The sequence below is a fragment of the Arachis ipaensis genome, chromosome B4, assembly GCF_059453495.1.
Source record: "Arachis ipaensis isolate K30076 ecotype BB chromosome B4, ASM5945349v1, whole genome shotgun sequence".
NCBI classification, from domain to species: Eukaryota; Viridiplantae; Streptophyta; class Magnoliopsida; order Fabales; family Fabaceae; genus Arachis; species Arachis ipaensis.
In genome coordinates this window covers 10,406,820-10,426,927 of record NC_142439.1, presented here as the reverse complement: position 1 = coordinate 10,426,927, position 20,108 = coordinate 10,406,820, and the positions used below count along the sequence as shown (strand labels likewise).

Here is a 20,108-nt window from a genome sequence, read left to right as displayed (position 1 = left end):
TAAATTATCTTTAAATAAAATAATAATACCCTTAAGAATTATTAATCAAAATAAAAAAAAAAGAATATAAAACAAAATCATATAAAAATATTAGCAAAATTAAGATAAAAAATAAAAATAAAAAATTACAAATAATTAGTTATAATTAATTTGGTTTAATGAGTTAAAAAAATTTAAAATAATTTGATATTTACTCTAATTAAATTAAATATTTGAAGTTATGATTAATGCAATTTAATGAATCAAATAAAATGTTAAATAATAAAATATTTATGCTAATCAAATCAAATTACATAATTGACTAGTTATAATTAATATAATTGAATGAATCAAACATATTAAATTAAAAAATAATTTAGTTAATTTATGTCTTAAGGACACATTTTAAAAATATTTATTTTTCAACAATTTTTATAAAGTATTTTTTATAATATTTTTATCCTATAGTCTAAAGACACAGTTATAATAACCCATTAAAAAGTATTTAATTATTTAATACAAATAATTAGTATAATTGATTTAGTACAATAAATTAAAAAAAATAAATGTGAAAAAAAGAGATAAAGAAAAAGTAAAATTATAAAAATGTGTAGCCATTAAAAAGCAATACAAAAAGTCATTTTTAATTATTTATTTATTAATTATTAATTTATTATAATTAATTTCACAACATTTATTATACGTTATTAATTTTACAAATTAATACAATCAATTAATTGATATCAATTATTGATAATTAATTTTAGTTAATATAACTCATTTTGCTATATTTTTTAAATAAATAATTAAAAATGCACGTCTCAATTTTTTGTTAAAATAGAATAAAATAAGATACATAAATTGAGTAGGTATAAATCTGAAAATTATAAAATTTTTTCAATAACTCAAATAAATTAGTACCATAAAACTAAATTTAATGTCATTTTTAAAAATAATTACTGACCTTTTTATTCTTTTAATTATTAATAATTTAAATAAAGTAATACCCTATAACTTATTTTGTTATCTATTTTAAGTAATTACTAACATTTTATTTTTCTAATTATTTGTTTATCTTATTTATCATTTATGCTTTCAATCAATTATATTAATAAACAAATAAATTAAATTAACTTCGGTTATACTTTGACTATTCAACAATTTAACATAATCTTTTTAAGTTGGGATTAACTACTAACGATAGAAAATAAAAAATTTAGAGTAATTCAATATTATGAACATTAATGATTATTGTGAAATAACCTAAAATCATAATGTAATTTATTTTTAAAGAAATAATTAATCAAGTATTATTGTTAATTATAAAATAACCTAAAATTATAATGCATTTTATTTTTAAAGAAACAATCATCCATTAATATCTATAAATAGAAACTATCGTGCTTTGATTAAAAATATTAGGGATTAATTACTATTCATTGTTAAAAATATATCGATTATATCAAAAAGTAAAAATATAATTTTTCGCATTTACACCATTAGAAGAATTATCATCATGAGTAAAATTTTGTCAAAAAAAAAACATATATATTAAAAAAACATATATATAAAAAATTATTGTTAGAATTTAATAATTTTTCATGTCTTACAATAATTATCTATAAAAAAAACATATATATCCTAAAAAAATTATTAAATAAATTTATTCTTTTTGCCCTATTTTTACATTAAAAAATTTTTTGTTCTGTCTTTTTTAATTGTTATTACGTTATTAGAACTGTTAAATAATATTAAAAAAATTCTTTAAAAATAGAAATAGCGATGGCACCTTAAATAACTAATTTAATAGAATTAAATTTAAACAAATAAGATGATTCAATTAATTATATAAATAATAGCATATTTATAAATATTAATAATAAAAATAATCTCACTAATGTAAATGATCAATACAATAGATATATAAAAAAATAACTAATTATATAATTGTATAATTAATTGATATAATTAATTATAATTAATCAATTCATATAAATTATAATAAATGGTGAGATTTAAATGTCTAATCAAATTAATTAATTAATATAATTAATCGAATTAATTAATTAATATAATTAATTAATTATAATTGATTTACTTTAACCAATTAAATAAAATAAATCAGAAAATACCTCAAGAGCATGCCACATCAGTTCTATTATTAAGTGTAAAAATTCGATTTATATATAATAGAATAGATAGATAGATAGATAGATAGATAGATAGATAGATAGATAGATAGATAGAATAAATAGATAATAAAAATATTTTCTTAAATTAGTATAATTATGTATTATTTATTAAATATTAATTATAATATTGTAATATAATTATAATAAGATATTTTTCTAAAATAAATTTATTCAGAGAAATATAAATTAGTTATTAATAACCGGTGCCATTATCATATAATTATCATATTATATTATTATTATTATTTTTTTTATTATTATTATTAATATAATTAATTGTAATTTAAAAATATTTTCCATTATAATTGATAAATAGTTTAATAATGCATTAAATATTGATTTTATATAACTATAATAAAGATATTTTTCTAAATTAGTATAATTATGCATTATTACTTAAGTGCTAATTATAGTATAATTACAATAAAGATATTTTTATAAAATAAACTTAAAAGAGAAAATAGTGCATTCATTTTGGCGGGAAAATAGATTCATGAGGAATCGACACCTCACTTCTATTAGTTGAGAAAAAACCCAGTTTTAGTATACGAGTAATTGAAATAGTTTATATACAGATAATTTTAAATTATAATTACCCGTGTATTATTATTTTAATTGAAATGATAATATAAGATTTTATATACGGGTTATTATTATTATTAGATAATGAATAAGAATTAGAATTATATCAATATTTTTAAAATTAATATAATTAAAATAACTAAAAATATTTAAAATTAATGTGCCATATTAATATCATAAGATTTGATCATTTTATGATTAGAATTAAATATTCTTATCATGATTACTACGACCGGTGTCATTATCATATCATTATCATATATTATTATTATTATTATTATTATTATTATTATTATTATTATTATTATTATTATTATTATTATTATTATTATTAAAAATATTTTTAATTGATAATTAATAAGTAGTTTAATAATGTATTAAATATTGATTTGATATAATTATAATGAAGATATATTCTTAAATTAGTATAATTATATATTATTTATTAAATATTAATTATAATATAATTATAATAAAGATATTTTTTATAAAATAATTTAGAATAGAGAAAAGTGCATTCATTTTGGAGGGAAAACGGAGTCACGAGGGATCGACACGTCATCTTTATTAGCTGGGGAAAAACTCAGTTTTAGTATATCAAGTAGACAAGTAGATATAATTATAAACCAAGTTTTCATCCAAAATATAATTATAAATATTGTTTTCAAAGCAAAATAAACATAATCCAAAACATAATTATAAATATTGTCTCTGAAACAAAATAAACATAATCCAAAATACTCAATTTTCATCTTCATTCTCTTGTAAGTTGGGTTTTTGCAAAAAAAAATTGTAAAAATACCCCTTGCCAAAAAATACTAAGCCCGGCGGGAAAGCCCGTCCCGCCCCGCCAAAATCTGCCAAAGTCTGCGGTTTAAGCAGTGCGGGTTAGGCAGGCTTTTGCTATTTGGCGGTCCCAATTTTTCAGCCAAACCCGCCTTTTTTTACGGGTTACGCGGGCCGACCCGATGGGTTTAGGCCCGTTTTGTAAGATCCCAAGTTTTCGAAAATTAAATAATTAGTTATTTATGAATTATTATATTTGTTGAACTTTGTTTTTAAGAAAATTATTTCTAACAAAAATAATTAAATAAAATTTTATTATTATTAAAATTTAATTTGATTATAACTTATTTTATTAGTTTGAATTATTTATTAAAAATTATTTTAGTAGACAAAATTAAAATTGATTATTATTATTATTATTATTATTTTTACCAAAGATAGGAGACTCGAACCCGCAACCTCTTAATTGAGTATGGGGAGACTATGCCATTTGAGCTATTACTCATTGGCAAAATTTGGAAAGATAGGAGACTCGAACTCGCAACCTCTTAATTGAGTATGGGGAGTCTATGCCATTTGAGCTTATTATTATTATTATTATTATTCGCCGAAACCATTAAGGAAACAAAAAGTAAGAAAAACCTAGGGTAGCTTGTATTAATACATATATGTATATATATGTTAATATCATGACACATGTTTCATTCCTTATTAACTAATGACACCTATAATGCTTTAATCACCACAAAACTTCACTTATCACAATCATCTTTCCTTCTATTCATTATTCACTGAGTGAACTTGGGAGAAAGAAGAAAGAAAGACCGAATGGAAACCATGAGTTTTCGGCTCCAATTTCTTGAGATCCGTAACTCTAATAAAAAATCTAATCCGGTAAAAGTGTTCGTATCCTCCTCTTCTACATGTTGGCGTTACTTTTATCCGGTAGAAGTTGACGGTGACGTAGCTTCTCTTTTCTTTCAGTTCGGCCAACTAGATTTCTAAGAGGCACATATGATTTCTGACGCTTTCCTCTTCAGCAGCTTGATCAGAAAGTTTTTCCGAAACTTTCGTTGATTTTAATTTCATACGGAGGTAGGGGGTATTTTATTAAATTAAGTATTTTAAATTTTGAATGCCTAAGAAGTTTACTGAATTATTGCAAATATATGAATGTTTGATCTGTGATGGTTTTAAAGATGCTTGGCAATGCTGATTTTGGTTTTTAAGATTGATTTTGAGTTAAGACCGTGATTTGTTGAGAAAGAGGAAACCCAAAAGGGTGGCATATCCCGAGTTTTAGGGGAGATACTGCCGAAATTTTGATGAAATTGAGGTTTTGTTTGGAATACTATTTTAAAAGATTTGGTTTTGGGAAAATTAAACTATTTGATATATATTTAGTTAAGAAAAGATTTATTCTATTTTAAAGTTTGATTTTTTAAGAAAAATATAATGTTTTAAACCCAATCTTTTAAAGAGAGATTTTGTTTTAAGTAATGATTTGAGCTCGGTTTATTAAGAAAAGGAATATCTGCCACAGGAGAGCAGAGAACAAGGATTTAAAGAATATATTAACTAAAAGGATCTCTACCACAGGAGAGCAGAGAACAAGGATTAAAGGAATATATTAATTAATGAAGTGTCTGCCACAGGAGAGCAGATGTGACATTGTTTGGGCCTTAGTGCCAAATGTAAAGTGGGGACGCCCACACACTGAGAACTGTTTTTCAGATGTACGCTAATTGATTTGGAAAGTCACACTGTATGCGGCCTGGCCGTACGACTTAAAGTCACACTGTATGCGGCCTGGCCGTACGACTTATAAGCACACTGTATGCATCTAGAAAGCCATACCTGGGACTTGTGCCTGGGTAATGTCGGGAGCGGGTAGGCAACCGACACATGAGCTCATGGCCTGCGTTAGGGATAGACATGCATCATGTTGTTTGCACATTTGCAGTTGATTGCGCTTGCTTGTCTTATTACTTTGTGTTTGTACTGTTTGTCTTGTTGTGACTTGCTTGTATATTGAATTGAATCTCTTGCTTGCACTACTTGTTTGTGAGTGTATTAAAGTAATTACGAGTTGACGTTTGACTGAGGATTAACTATGTGGCTGAGAGACAGAAAATGTGACTAGTTTTATATTTAAGATTTGTTTTGAGTTAAGAGATTTTAAAAGGAGGTAATTAATTGTCTAAAGTAGAACCAAGAGTATTTTCAAAGGGTTTGATAAAAATATATTTTTATTGAGTAAAGTTAATTATTTGCACTTTATTTCATTACTTTTACGGCATTCCCATTCCCTACTGAGAACGTGTGGTTTGTTCTCACCCCAAATCTTCCACCCTTTCAGTGACACAGGTTCGGAGATTCAGTAAGAAGCTGCAGACGATTAGTAGATTTATTTGTGATTCCTGTTGTTTTTATAGAGTTCCCTCGTCCTTGTTGCTTTAGGGTTTTTTATTTTATCCAGAGGGATAGATATTGTATTTGAGTTTTACATTGAATTTAATCGTATAGCATCTATTATTATTAGTAATTATGTGATTATTATTATTTGAAAATCTTTTGTTATGTGATTTTAATTACTAAAATCTTTTTTCTGAAATTTTCTTAAAAACTAAAATGCGATATCGACGTAAAGGCTCAATAGTAAATTTATAATAAAGGAAATCAGGTCCATAACGCCTTACTTTTGGTACGATCATGACGTGCTAAATGTTAGGGTGTTACACGTTTGCCACCCCTATAATGTCACCAGTCTAATGAGGCTCTCCTTTCTACCTTCATCCAGGTGAACCGTCCGGTTTGGATAAAAACCGGCGAATCGGCATAACTCGGCTAGTTCGAAACTTTTTTCTCTTTTATTCACCAAAACGACGTCGTTTTGGTCTTTAAAAAAAAGGAATACTCGAACCCTAATCTCTCTCAACTTCACCTCACCTCACCTCACCGCCGGCAATCTCTTCTGCTTTGTCTTGCCGACACGGTGCGTCTTCGACGATGTCACCTCTGTGGTTCCCCTGCGCCGTCGCGTCTTTGGCTCGCAAGCAACCTACCTCGTCGTTGTCGTCTCGATCCTCTGCGTCCTCTCTCGGACAGGTTGGTGGTCTCCTCAATCCTCAATTTTCTGCATTCTCCATTTTTTATTTTTTTAAAGTTGTCCAAACTTATCAATATTTTATAATATGATTTCACAAGTTATAATATGTGATATTAGCCATTGTTATATATATATGAAAAATGTGGCTCATTTAGTGTTTAACCACTTATTTTCTATTAATATTGTTATAACAAGAAACATGTGACTTTATGAGAATGATATAGCTTGAACTTTGTTTATCTAGGAATTTACTAAGTGGCTAGAGTAGTTTCACGTCACGAACGAACCAACAAATGCTAGCAGTTGGAATGATAAAAAAAGACTAGCCAAATAGATATTCGCCGGATTACTTGCAATTTGGGACTAAATGAGGATCAGTGAAATTTTTACGGGTGAAGACCTATCCATGTGAAATAGACTAGAATAGGGACATAGGTACCCTCTTCAAGGGACCCGTTATATATATATATATATATATATATATATATATATATATATATATATATATATATATATATATATATATATATTTCTTAATTTTGGTAATCCTAATTCCTGTCTCTAATTTAAACTCTTTTTTTTAGACTCATCCTTAACCTTGATTTTGTATCTACTCTTCCTCTAACTCACTTTCTCTGCCTCTTAAGTTCGTCATTATGTCGTTCAGTTTCGCCCTAAAATATTATATTATGTTATTATGTTGGAAGATGTTTTTATATATTTTTTTAAAATGTTATTTTTTATAATGAATATATTATGAGTTGTGTTGAATTATATTGAATTGATTATTTTATTATTATTATATTATAGTTTTTTTTGTTATTTTTCAAAAATTTTCAAAGAATATTATAAATAATCGTGAGTATCATTCGTTAAGGGGATAATTAAATAGGGGGACTTGCGACGAAGATGGAGAGCGGATAGGGAATATATATATATTTTTTAAACGAGAGCGGAAGGAGTCCGCAATGCCCACACGAGTATCTATTACTATATCTAACTAACAACAAAAATTCAATTTGAGCTGATTTGAGATAGGACACGTGAACTTTATCTGCATTGGGTTTTAAGACAATGAACCTAATTCGGATTTAGGATCCTAACAATAGACCTAGGTTGATCTTAATCGCTTGAGTTAATATTTTGAATCATTACTGTAATAGATACTATACTATTAAATATGATTATATTTAGGATATATAAAAGTTAGGTATACTTACAATAGATTTTAATCATTTTATAATCAAACTAAAAAAATTCTAATTATTTTTTTTAATTTTAAATATTATTTACTATCTTAATAAAAAAGTGAATAATAACAATCACTCACATAATTAAAATAGATCATCCTAATATATACATAACACTACATATATCAAGGATTATTATATGTGATAAATTATTTCTTTATTTTTCTAAAAATAATTTATATGTAAATTAACTAATCTTTATAACATATGATCTATTGCATAATTTTTCTCCTCTTAATATGGATAAATTGATGAATTTAATATACAAAATATAATTTATATTATTTAACATAAGAAATAAGTAACTTAAGCATTATCTAAGACAATAAATATAATAATACGAATACTTATATATTTATTAGTATTAAAAAATATACAAATAATATAAACATAATTTTTTTGGTAGAAAAAAATAATAAAAGTTATTAATTAAGTTAATTACATAAAAAATTATGAATAATTTTTTAAATAATAATAAAAAATAATATCACTATTTTCACATACTACAAAGGTTATAAAAAAAATTAGACAATAAATCAATCCTTAATAAATTATACATTAGCTCTGTTAAAAAAATTAATATTATTATTTGTGTACTAATATATATATATATATATATATATATATATATATATATATATATATATATATATATATATATATATATATATATATATATATATATATTATTAAGTTATAATTAATTTTTAACTTAATTTTTGGTAATTAAAATTTAAATGATTAAACTTATTAAATGTTAAATATTTTGTAGTTAACTAATTTTGTTTTTGTTATTAAAATTTTAAAAAAGGTGAGTTGTTAATCAATTCTGAATTCAAATTTAAATTTAAATTTATGTAAAAAAATATTTTGAATTTTTTTCACTAATCAGAATTAATTTTAAAATAAAAAATTATTTTGTACATCATATTATAAGATAGTGTAGTCATTCGGTTTGTAAGAAATATTAATCAATCTAATAGCTTTTGTAATGACATAAGTTTATAAGTTTAGAAGCTTGAAAATTATGTCATAAAATATAAAATTTTAACCGGTGGTAACAACGTTGATCATATTATTTGACTTTCTAAATGAATATGATACCAATAAATAAAACTGTCACCGTTAAATTTTAACAAAGGCAAATCTCCATAAGTATTGCTATCATCAATGAGAATTGTTCTACTTTTAAGACAAATACTATTTTCTTTCACTGTATTTTTCAACTCGGTAGGTCGAGAACTAATCGCTCCATTTATTAAGGGTATGCCACTAACCAGTGAGTTGTTACATAGACAAGGCGGGATTCAAAACTCTAATACTTATTTAGGTAGATGAGTGAGATGACCACTCAACCAATCTAAATACAAATACTAATTATTTTTAATATTTTTAACATTAAAAATAATTAAACTTTAATTTTAATTATAACTTTGTAAAATATTTATAGTAATAATTATTATATATATTTTTTGTTTAATCTCTTTTAATAAAAAAATTTATATATTTTTATTAATTATCCCGTACAGTATACGGGGACATACACTAGTTAACTATAGTAATATAATCTGAGAAATTGCTATAATTTTAAAGTAATTTTATTAATCATAATAATATGATATGAGAAATTAATAATTGTTAAATTAATTTTACTAATTATTGTAAAATGTCAGAAAAATTTATTAATTATTTAGAGTATAGTAATATGTTATAAAAAATTAGTATTTTTTAGATTAATTTTATTAAATTAATAGGTGTTACCGTTGATTTGGAAAATATATATATATATATATATATATATATATATATATATAAAGTTCTAAGTTCAAATAATAGAATGAACATATATCAAGAATAAAAAAAAGAAAAGAAACCATAAACTCTAAAATCTAGATTTTAAACCCAAATTCTAAACTTTAAAACCTAAATTAATAATTTTTAAAATAATTTAATTAATTATAGTTAAATGATACAAAAAATAATTATGTAAAATTAGTAATTTTTTTAGAGTAACTTTATAGTTTATAATAATATGATTTAGAAAAGAGTAAATTACCAATTATGCCCCCGAATTTGTAAAACGCTGACATAAATACCCCTAGAATTTGATAATGACAATCATACCCTTGAAAAATTTAAAAACGGATCAGATCTGCCCAACTGTGAGGAGAACCCTTCTCCGTTAAACAGAGTTTGTTGATGTGTCAAACGGAAGTCCAACGTGGCATCCGTATTAGACTCTCAATCCCTTCTCTCCCTTATATAGTTGTAGGTGAGAACGTTTTTTCCAAATTGATCAGCAAGCAAAACCCTAATCAGAGCCATGCATGGTGGAAGCAGAGTCATGTCAAATTGTAATCGAAGGACACCGTCCATGGAAAATTGTAGCTCCAAAGGGGTCGAAGAACACGTGAGGAAGCCATATGATGGGACATGCTTCTGCCGTCTTCAGGTGGTGGCTTTGAAGTCGAAGACAAGAAGAAACCCAGGAAGATGGTTTTTCAGGTGTCCTCTGTGGAAGGTATGTATGAATATGCTGCTACATTTGTCCCCTCCCCCCTCGGTTGAGAATTGAGCTTGATGAACTGTATCTGTGTTGGGCAGACGAAGAACACTGGGTGCTGTTATTTTCAGTGGATGGATGAAACTATTGAGAAATCTGCTGGGGTGGAGGAATCCTCTAATAATGGCACAGTAGTATGCAATATATGTGGAGTCTTGAAAGGGAGGTTTACCAGTATTGAGACTGAGATGACACACATAGATGGAGAGATGTTGATAGAGCAGATGAAGAGAGTTGAATTGCTTGTGTGTTTCATTCTGGGTGGACTTGTACTGAGTTTATGTATGAGTTTGATTTGTTTGGTTAGGTAGGAGAAGGGATGAGTGTAGGACAGGGTTTATTAATGAATGTTAATTATTGTTGTTGCTTAGAAGTTATGTTGACATTGATGTTGCTATTTAGTTACTTGTTGAGGAATTGGAAATGTGTCTTGAATTCGATTGCATCAGTAATAGAAGCATGAATTGAGTGAAGTGAATCTAACTAAAATGGTAACTGAGATATCAAAAGTAATTTCATAACATTAAGCATTAGAACTAATTGGTAAAGGCAAAAGAACTAAAAATTGGTAAAGGCACAAGATTAACTAATTGGTCTGCATAACATTAGGCATTAGAACTAATTGTTCCATCCAAAATACTACAAACTGGGTAATCAGTCTTAATACCAGATATCAAAATACTCAAATTGTCCAACAAAAGGCAATAACCAACTATAGTAAATATCAACATACAACCCAAAAACTAGATAAACTACTGCAACTAAATATTAACTTATAACCCAAAAAGATCAACTAATTATGCACCCAAGTTTCCCTCAAGTTGACTGTTTTGGCATGAACCTTGAGAACCTAGAAGTGGTTGCTTTAGATGCACCATTCATGGTTTCATTTGACACAAGTGGAGACCTTGTGGAGTCTGAAACTCCTGAACCAGCAGCAGGTGTTGTAGGAGGTGCAATGGGCCTTATCTGTGGGGCCTAAATGGTGGGTTGGGCCCTGGAGTGGCAGATGGGCCTAGAGCTATGGGCCTCACATTGGGTTGGGCTGTTGGAGCTGGAGATGTGGGCCTCATAATCGGTTGGGCTAAGGGGTGTCTCCTAATAGGCATCTTGACCCTGGATCTTTCCTTACTAGTAGATGCAGCAGCAGCCGCAGCAGCATTGGAGGGAGTTTTAGATCTTGGTGCTCTCCTTGCAGGGTTGGATATAGCAGATCTCCCTCCTTCACCATGACTTGTTGTACCTGATGTGTTGATGTTGGCCTACAACAAATAAAGTCTATTTAGTACATGTGAGTTAAGTGTAAACAACAGTTATTGAGAAATGAGCTACCTCTTCATCAACTTCAGACTGTGGGTGGCCTTGGGTGAGCTCCTCTTCAACTGCATCCATGGTTTTTTCCCAGAACATCTCCTGCTCTGAGTCTGACATGTCTTCTAAGCCCCTGGGTGGCATAATTCCTCCTCTTGTCGGCTGACCTGCTGCAGCAGGAGTCTTCTTATCAGGACATGTCCTCGAATTATGTCCCACCTACGAAGACAACATCATTCCAAGCATTAACACAGTAGAACAGTCAATATCAACAGGCATTGATTAAGTGAGTTTTTATTTACCTTTTTGCAATATTTACAACTTGTCTTTCCATAGCTCCTCTTGATTTTGTACTGGCTCCCACTCTGTCTCTCTGATTCATGTCTTGCTCTCTTCTTTGTAGGTCTTTCTATTGGCCTCTTATAAGGTGGAGGGAGACACGGCAGACCTTCTGCATCAGCCCAATATTCTTGACTAGGGACAGTGTTGATGTGAAATTGGTATGTTCTATTGTATGCTTCCATAGTCAGCCAATGGTGGACATAATCTTCTGGTCGTTGATTTTTTCTTTGAATTGCAGCAACTCCATGACAGCAAGGCAAACCTGTAAGTTGCCACTTTCTACAAGTGCAAGTCCTTTCATGAGTGTTGACCCGAACTGTTCGACCATGCCTTCTAACTTCAAAGACATTATGCTCATCATCTCCCACCCATTGAGCTTCCCATTAGTTTCCTTCCTTCTTTTCCTTCTCCAGTCTGCTCGTCTGGATAGGCGCCAGTTTACCCGTGTAGGCCATGAGTGCATCTTTGTGTGATCATGAGGTAATATCTAATCTCCTCTAACATGGTTATGATGCTCTTGCCTCTTAGCCCCACCATGGTTGCATTAAGAGACTCCGCATTGTTGTTCATTATGTTATCCACTTTGGGCCAAGTGGAGAATCTTGATCTTGACCAAGTTTCTTGCTCATACTTAGACAGATATTCCCAAGCAGAAGTATTAATTCTCTTTATGGCATCCATACCTTCATTAAACTCCTGATCAGTCAGTGCCCTTGCACATTGAAATAGCAACTGTTTCAGTTCTAGGTCTTTCCAACGCTTGTTAAAATTCCTCCACATATGCATAGTACAGAACCTGTGTTTAACCCCTGGCATAACTTCTTGTAGAGCAGGTATTAGCCCCTGTAAATAACTAAGTTAGACATCATATACTATAACATAATTGCACACACAATTTAATTACTAACCTTCTGTTTGTCAGACATGAAGTGCCAATCGAATTGCCTATGATCCCCGATATCATCCAACAAATACTCTAGAAATTCTTTCCAATTGGTCTTTGTTTCTGCATCAACTACTCCATATGCAACTGGGAATAGATGATTGTTGGCGTCCTGAGCAACGGCTGTCAGCAGCTACTCCCCAAAATAACCCTTTAAAAATGCTCCATCAAGGCATAGGAAAGGCCTACATCCTTGCTTGAATCCCCTTTTACATGCTTCTAGACAGATGTATAGACTTCTAAACTTAGGCAGCGCCTCTTGTTGTGGTGTTGTGCTCATACGGCAAGTGGATCCTGGATTGGCCTTACGCAGCTCAGTCAAGTAAGTCCTTAACTTCAAATATTGTTCCTTTTCTGTGCCCTCGATGACATCCTTAGCCTTCTCCATTGCCCTAAACATCATCCTCTTTCCGACACAAATATCAAACTCAACTTTGAACATTTCTCGAGCCTCTCTATGGGACAAGTTAGGACATACCCTAATCTTGCTAATCAACTCCTCGGCCACCCATTTACAAGTGACTGACCTGCTTTTATTACTCCTAGGACATGTATGCTCATCGACCAGTGTTTTGATTTGGTAACTAGGGGGCTGGTTTCTCCTTGCACAGTAAACTTCCCATGGATATGTTTCATTGTAACAGATGACCCTGCACCTATGTGGTTCAACCTTGAGAAAAAATGCCTCTCTGCCCATCTGAATACTATACTTCCTGACTGTATCTTTAAACTGCTGCATCGTGCCAAACTCCATCCCTAACTCCAGTCTAATTTTGCCAAACTTTGTATCAGGATTATACTGAGGGAATACTGGATTTTCATCCTCAGAATCAGAACCTGGTGGGGTGTGTAGCTCTTCAGAGTGATACTGATATTCAGTAGGCTCTTCATCAATGTCATTCGGGTTAGGCACAACCACCCTTGGGGCCTGATTCTCTTCCCTAGGTGGCAGAATCCTCTGGCCGGATGGACGGGGTCTTCGATGAATTCTCCGACCTTGAACCCCACAAGACGCATCCTCATCTAGTTCAACAACATTACGCATTCATAGTTTAAGGTTATTAATTAACGGACAGTTAATGGCAAATACATTTACAAACCCAAAAAAAAAAAACAACATTACTACTAGGATCTACAATTCATATACTAACCAGCATGTCCTTCACTATTGTTTTGTGGTGCAGGTTGATCTCTACCAGATGGTGGGGGCCTCGCATGTTTCTTCCTGCGTTTTCTTCCCCTGCTATTAACTTCTTCAGGATTCGATGGCCTCTCATGGTCTTCAACATGGGTCTGCTGATTGTCTCCTTCATTGGGGGCCTCATTTTCAGTTGTTCCAGCCTGACTTTGATTAGAAAGGTTTTCAGTACCAGCCTCCTCTGGCAATGCTTCATCATACCCCCTTTCTTCAACGTTGGTTCATCCTCTTCTTGTTGTTGCTCCTCGTGCTGTGGGAGATCCTCTTGTTCATTTGCTTCATTAAATAAAGGAGCTCCCTCTACTTCTGTATGTTCAGATCCTTCCTCCTCTTTATTTTGTTGCGGTTCCTGGTCATGATTTTCCTGGTCTTCTAAGCAAGGCATCTCAACATCTTCGTTAGCAAAAACCTCAGCCTCATCAACATACTCTGGATCCATATCAACTGGATGCTCAAAATACAAGTGAACCTTGTTTTCATTTCTCAGTGCAGCATCACACATCTTAACCACATCGGCATCCCTTCTGAGCACCCGTAACCCGTTAGCTAAATCCATCCCTGGCTCCAACCAATAAACTTCATTATACCTAGTATAACCTAAATCTAGAAACAAGCCTTCAACAAGGAATAGATTACAAGTATCAACATGCAACCTCTCGATGATACTCAGTAAACCACCATTATACTTCACCCCACCATCTGCACCCTTCTCTAACCAACCCCGATGGTGATAAACAAATGTGATATGCGTAGCCATCTGACAAAAATCATCAAAAAAGTCATAAACATCTAACACGACACATGAAAACACCATCATCATACCTCCATTGCAAACCCCAAACGACTGATAATAACACCAACGCAAACATAAAATGCTTACCAAAACCTTGGTTGATCGACGGCGACTTCTTCACTCCGTATCAACGCCAAACGTGATACCGCATGTGACGCTGACAAATCCAACAAACGAATACAAAGCGACAATAGACGAACAGAAACAGAGACGACCACCCACAAACTCTTCAGTTTCCCGCGTCCAACATAGTCTTAGTTAACTATGATGTTTCACTTAGGGTTAATTCTGTCATTTCATCTCAATTGGGCAATTAGGGTTTGTTGAATTGGGGATACATGGACAAAACGTGATTGAGAGTCTAATACGGATGCCACGTTGGACTTCCGTTTGACACATCAACAAACTCCGTTTAACGGAGAAGGGTTCTCCTCACAGTTGGGCAGATCTGATTCGTTTTTAAATTTTTCAAGGGTATGATTGTCGTTATCGAATTCTAGGGGTATTTATGTCAGCGTTTTACAAATTCGGGGGCATAATTGGTAATTTACTCTTTAGAAAATTACTTATATTTTTGGTAATTTTATTAATTATAGTAATATAATCTGATAAATTAGTAAATTTTTAAAGTAATTTTATTAATTATAATAATATGATACAAAAAATTAATAACTGCTAAATTAATTTTATTAATTATAGTTGTCATAAACATTAATTAATTATTCAAAAACGCCAAATATAGTTTTAGGTCTTGACGGAATATTTGAAAACGCAGTTGAGAGAAACAGGAGTAGTGTGGTCATGGTGGATCAACAGAATTTGCCAGAAGGAACGGTGCAGAACATCCTAGAACAAGAAACTCTCAAATGGGTCTTCATTAGTGGCAAAGGTGGCATTGGCAAAACCACATGCAGCTCAATACTCTCGATTCTTCTCGCCACTATTCGCGACTCTATTCTCATAATTTTCACCGGCCCAGCTCACAATCTCAGCGAGTAGGAGAGGCGGTGGGGAGGTTTGAGTCGTTGTTGGTGGTGGAGATAATGGAAGAGACAGTGCGACTTGTGACGGCAAAGGAAGGGGAGGAAGAGAACCTGGAGGAGAAGGTTAGCGGCTTTTAACAACTAAGTGAAATGTATTCATTTAAAAATATTAAAAAAAGTTACCCCTCTATTTTATGTGTAATTGTGAAAAAAATCCTACAAAAAATACATGTTGATTTTGATATTTTTTCGGTGCGCCAAATAGTTTTTTGGCGTTTTGTTGCACAAACTTCTCGTGCATATACCGAATCCGTGCCCATCTTTATAGTAGTTATCTTTAGAATTTTAGACTTGATTGTTCTTAAAATGTTGATAAAGATATGTATTTTAAATTTTTTTTAATTTTTTACTATTTTATATTTTTTATTTATATAGAACTAATTTTATTGGTTCAACTAATAATTTATCGGTTGAATTAATAAACCAATAAATCAATAATCTGACCGATTTTATCACTGATTCAATTTTTACAACTATTCTCATAAAAAAAAGTTTAGAATACAGAAATAAATTAAGTTGACACCTTATTTTGATCAAGAAATAATGGTGTATGTAGTAACATTTGGAAATGAGTTTTTTTAAGAGACATAATGGACTACTCAGCTAAAGCCTCAGCTGTAATTTGGAAATGAGTTAAACAATAATCGGTTGATCTCTGTGTCTATCTGTGTCTAGAGAGAGATGGAGGTTGGACCAATTGGCATGCCATGTGAAAAATAATAGTGCTCCAGTTTGACAAACCAGCCCACAAATCAACCCTATCCATAAACCCTGTTTCACAACATAAATTTCAAAAAAGAAAATTGATAATGATTCAACAGCAATAAAAATCAAATTAATATCAACCTCCTCCAAAGTTTAGATAACAATAAATTCGATAGCTTAAGGCTTAAGGTGTATTTGATTTGTATTTTTTTTTAGTATTTTTTATATTTTAAAATTTTATATAAAAAAATAGAAAATATACAGAAGATAGAAACAGGAAAATAATTTTATTGTTTTTCTTTTTTTTTTTATAAAATTTTAAAATAAAAATATTGAAAATAAAAATACAAACTAAATACACATTTATATTTAAAAAATATAACATTAAATACTTTTATAAACAAAACTTAATTTTTCGTCCTAGATGGACGAAAATTAAATGTCATTTAAACAAATAGGGGAGTGATTTAAATGAATTTTACTAAAATTCAAAAAAAAAATACAGTCTAATTATTAATTTGTCCTTTAAGTAATGAATAATAAACACAAGTAAAAGACTAATATATGCTTATTTTTCAAAAACTTACCTTGACTTGCAAATTAGTCTTAAATCCCAGAAGACATGATATTGGTAAACCAATGAGATAAAGAGTTGCAAGGTTGACATATGCAGCCAACTGCTGCCTGCCACATCCTCTAATCATTCCTGCATATATGTTCAAATTGATCCATTTTCCTAATTAATAATCGGTGAATATTCAAGTTGTTTTCATATAAAGTTGATAGTTGATAACTATTAGATAATTTAATATGTTTGACTAAATTACTATCTAATGATTCTCAACTATCAACTTCATATAAAAATAACTGCATTTAAGTTTCTATCTTAATAATTTTTAAACCTTGGAATGAATTGTTATTGAGGATCAAATTTGAAGACAAAGAAGAAGAAAAGCTCGGAGAAACTAAACCTGATAAGACACCTTGGACAGCATCTAGTAATATGGATATCGCAAGTAAGGGTGTTATTGAAGCGAACTCCTCTCTTATTTTAGAATTGCTACTAAACATTTGAATCCATATATTATGACCAGTCACAAGTGTCAAAACAAAGCACAAACCAAGTAGAACTGAGAGAGTAAGAGTCACACTCATAGCGCGATTCGCTGCTCCTAGTTCATTTGAAACTCGGGCACTGTCATCAAACTAAGGTTTTTCAATAATTGAAAATAATAATAATAAGATCTAAGGCATAAGAAAACGTTCAATTAACTAACCTTGCAGCTGCACTGAGACCATAAGTGATCATGCATGCAATGAATTCTGTGTTGGCACTGCAGATTTTTGTTTTTAAGAAAAATTAAGGAGAATTAAATTTATGGAAATTAAAGTAAAATTAATTAATTTGAAAATAAAAATCTAAACTATTAGAACCATACATACCATATTGCCATTAAGGAAGTGGTTATTTCTGAATCAGGCATTAGTCCAGCTAAGAAAACCAAGACTTCAAAAGCCCAATATTCCAAACTTGCGTAACAAAAAAACATAATTAATGAGATTCATAAATATAATTCTCTATAACTAACTTGCAACAGTATTCTCTTAATTTGACTTGAAAATACTGTTAATTTTAGAAAATACTGTTAATCTTTAATATAAAGAAATTGGCAAATTAATCTATAATTTTTTTTTCTAATAAAAAATAAAAATTTAGTCCCCATATTTTCTAATAAAAGAATTTGATAGAAAAAGATTAAATTCTTTAATAACTGGAATTTTAAAAATTAAAGAACTAATCAGTTTTGCTTTTGTTTTTTTATTTTGGTAACTTTTTAGTTTTTGACTTTCTTACTACTAATTTAGGTTTTAAGAGATGAAAAAGTTAAAAAGTAGAGTTTGTTAATGTTTCATACCATACCATTGCTGCAGAAGGTAGAGCAAGTTTGAGACTTGGCAATACATAATGAAAAGATTGAGTAGAAAATCCTTTCCATGTCAACTTGAACTTCTTTCCAAACATAACATACAAAGCCAACAAAACAATATCTATCCATAGTGAAATAGAAGCCGAAATAGGTGCACCAACAAAACCCAAACCTGTCTTCTCAACCAATGCATATGCAATGCCAATGTGAATCAACAATGGGATAGCTGAGAGAATAGCCAATGGTGTCACAACAGATTGTGTTTGAAGAAATCTAAGAATGTTTTGCAAGAATCCATATGCAAACAAGCCTGGGAAAAAGAACTTCAAGTAAAGTGCTGCTGTTTTTGCTATGTCTTGGGATTGGTGAAGTAGTACTAAGATGTGTTGTGTGTAGAACCAAATCATGGATATGATGATGGAGAAAACAAGAGATATGATGCATGAGGATTGGAGATAAATTCCCAGCATTTGGTATTTCTTTGCACCAAATCCTTGCCCACATAGTGTTTCTAGTGTCCCACTTAATCCAACCTAAGATAAGAACATGGGAAACAACATTAGAGTTTAATGTCACATTCAACATAAGGTGTGTTAATAATAATTTTAGCTATGTATTTAAAATGAATGTTGATATTTTAGATAAGTTTTCAAACAAATTAACTAAACCAGATAAGAAAGTGAGAAAAAAATAAGAAAGAATTGTATGGTTACCATGAGAGACATACCAGTGGCACTGAACCATGAGTTAGCAAGAGTGGAACCAGCAAGTTGAAGATTACCAAGGTGGCCAGCAAGCATTACAGAAACCAAAGTGATTAAGTTATAGAACAGGTTCTTAAGAATCATGGGCAGTGAAAACAATAGTTGATGCTTTGCTTCCTTCCACCAACTTTCATGTCGTTCTTATTGTTGTTGTTGTGTATCTTCTCCTCCTTCTCTATTACCTAATAAGACAGGAGGTGTTATTGTTGTTGCAGTGTCATGGAAACTGTTGTTACTATTACTTGCTAACATTAGTATTTTCTTCGAATGAGTTCTATTGCTCACATTTTCTTTTTCTCTTTTAATTTATACGTTCACTTCTTTTAATTTTTTATGTTAAGCATCATACTTATAGGATAATAAAAAGTATCATACGCCACATTCCATTCAATCTTAGTGTATAAATTCATATAAGAATGTTTAAACATCCAACTTTAGTATTTTAACATTTTATGGCTGGTACATGCACATAAAAAAATTGTGTATAAATATTTGTATTATTTAATTAAATTTAATATATATTTTAATTATTTATACTAATGACTAATTTAATAATTAATTAATTATATATATATATATATAGTATAATTGGTATTTTAATGATACTTGTTAAAAATATT

The 20,108-nt window shown here is 30.1% G+C and overlaps 2 protein-coding genes across 2 annotated transcripts; both read right to left on the bottom strand.

The window, feature by feature from the left end:
- Positions 1–13,190: 13,190 nt before the first annotated feature.
- Positions 13,191–14,102, bottom strand: LOC148566642 (uncharacterized). Its single transcript, XM_088483867.1, has one exon. The coding sequence runs from the start codon at positions 14,100–14,102 to the stop codon at positions 13,191–13,193; it is 912 nt and encodes a 303-aa protein (XP_088339993.1).
- Positions 14,103–16,724: 2,622 nt separating this feature from the next.
- Positions 16,725–19,740, bottom strand: LOC107636007 (protein DETOXIFICATION 19-like). The gene is made up of 7 exons (XM_021122328.2): positions 19,438–19,740; positions 18,713–19,257; positions 18,240–18,326; positions 18,074–18,130; positions 17,768–17,991; positions 17,384–17,502; positions 16,725–16,862 (listed from the first exon to the last, which is right to left on the bottom strand). The coding sequence occupies exons 1-7, from the start codon at positions 19,570–19,572 to the stop codon at positions 16,725–16,727; spliced, it is 1,305 nt and encodes a 434-aa protein (XP_020977987.2). The 5' UTR covers positions 19,573–19,740.
- Positions 19,741–20,108: the final 368 nt, after the last annotated feature.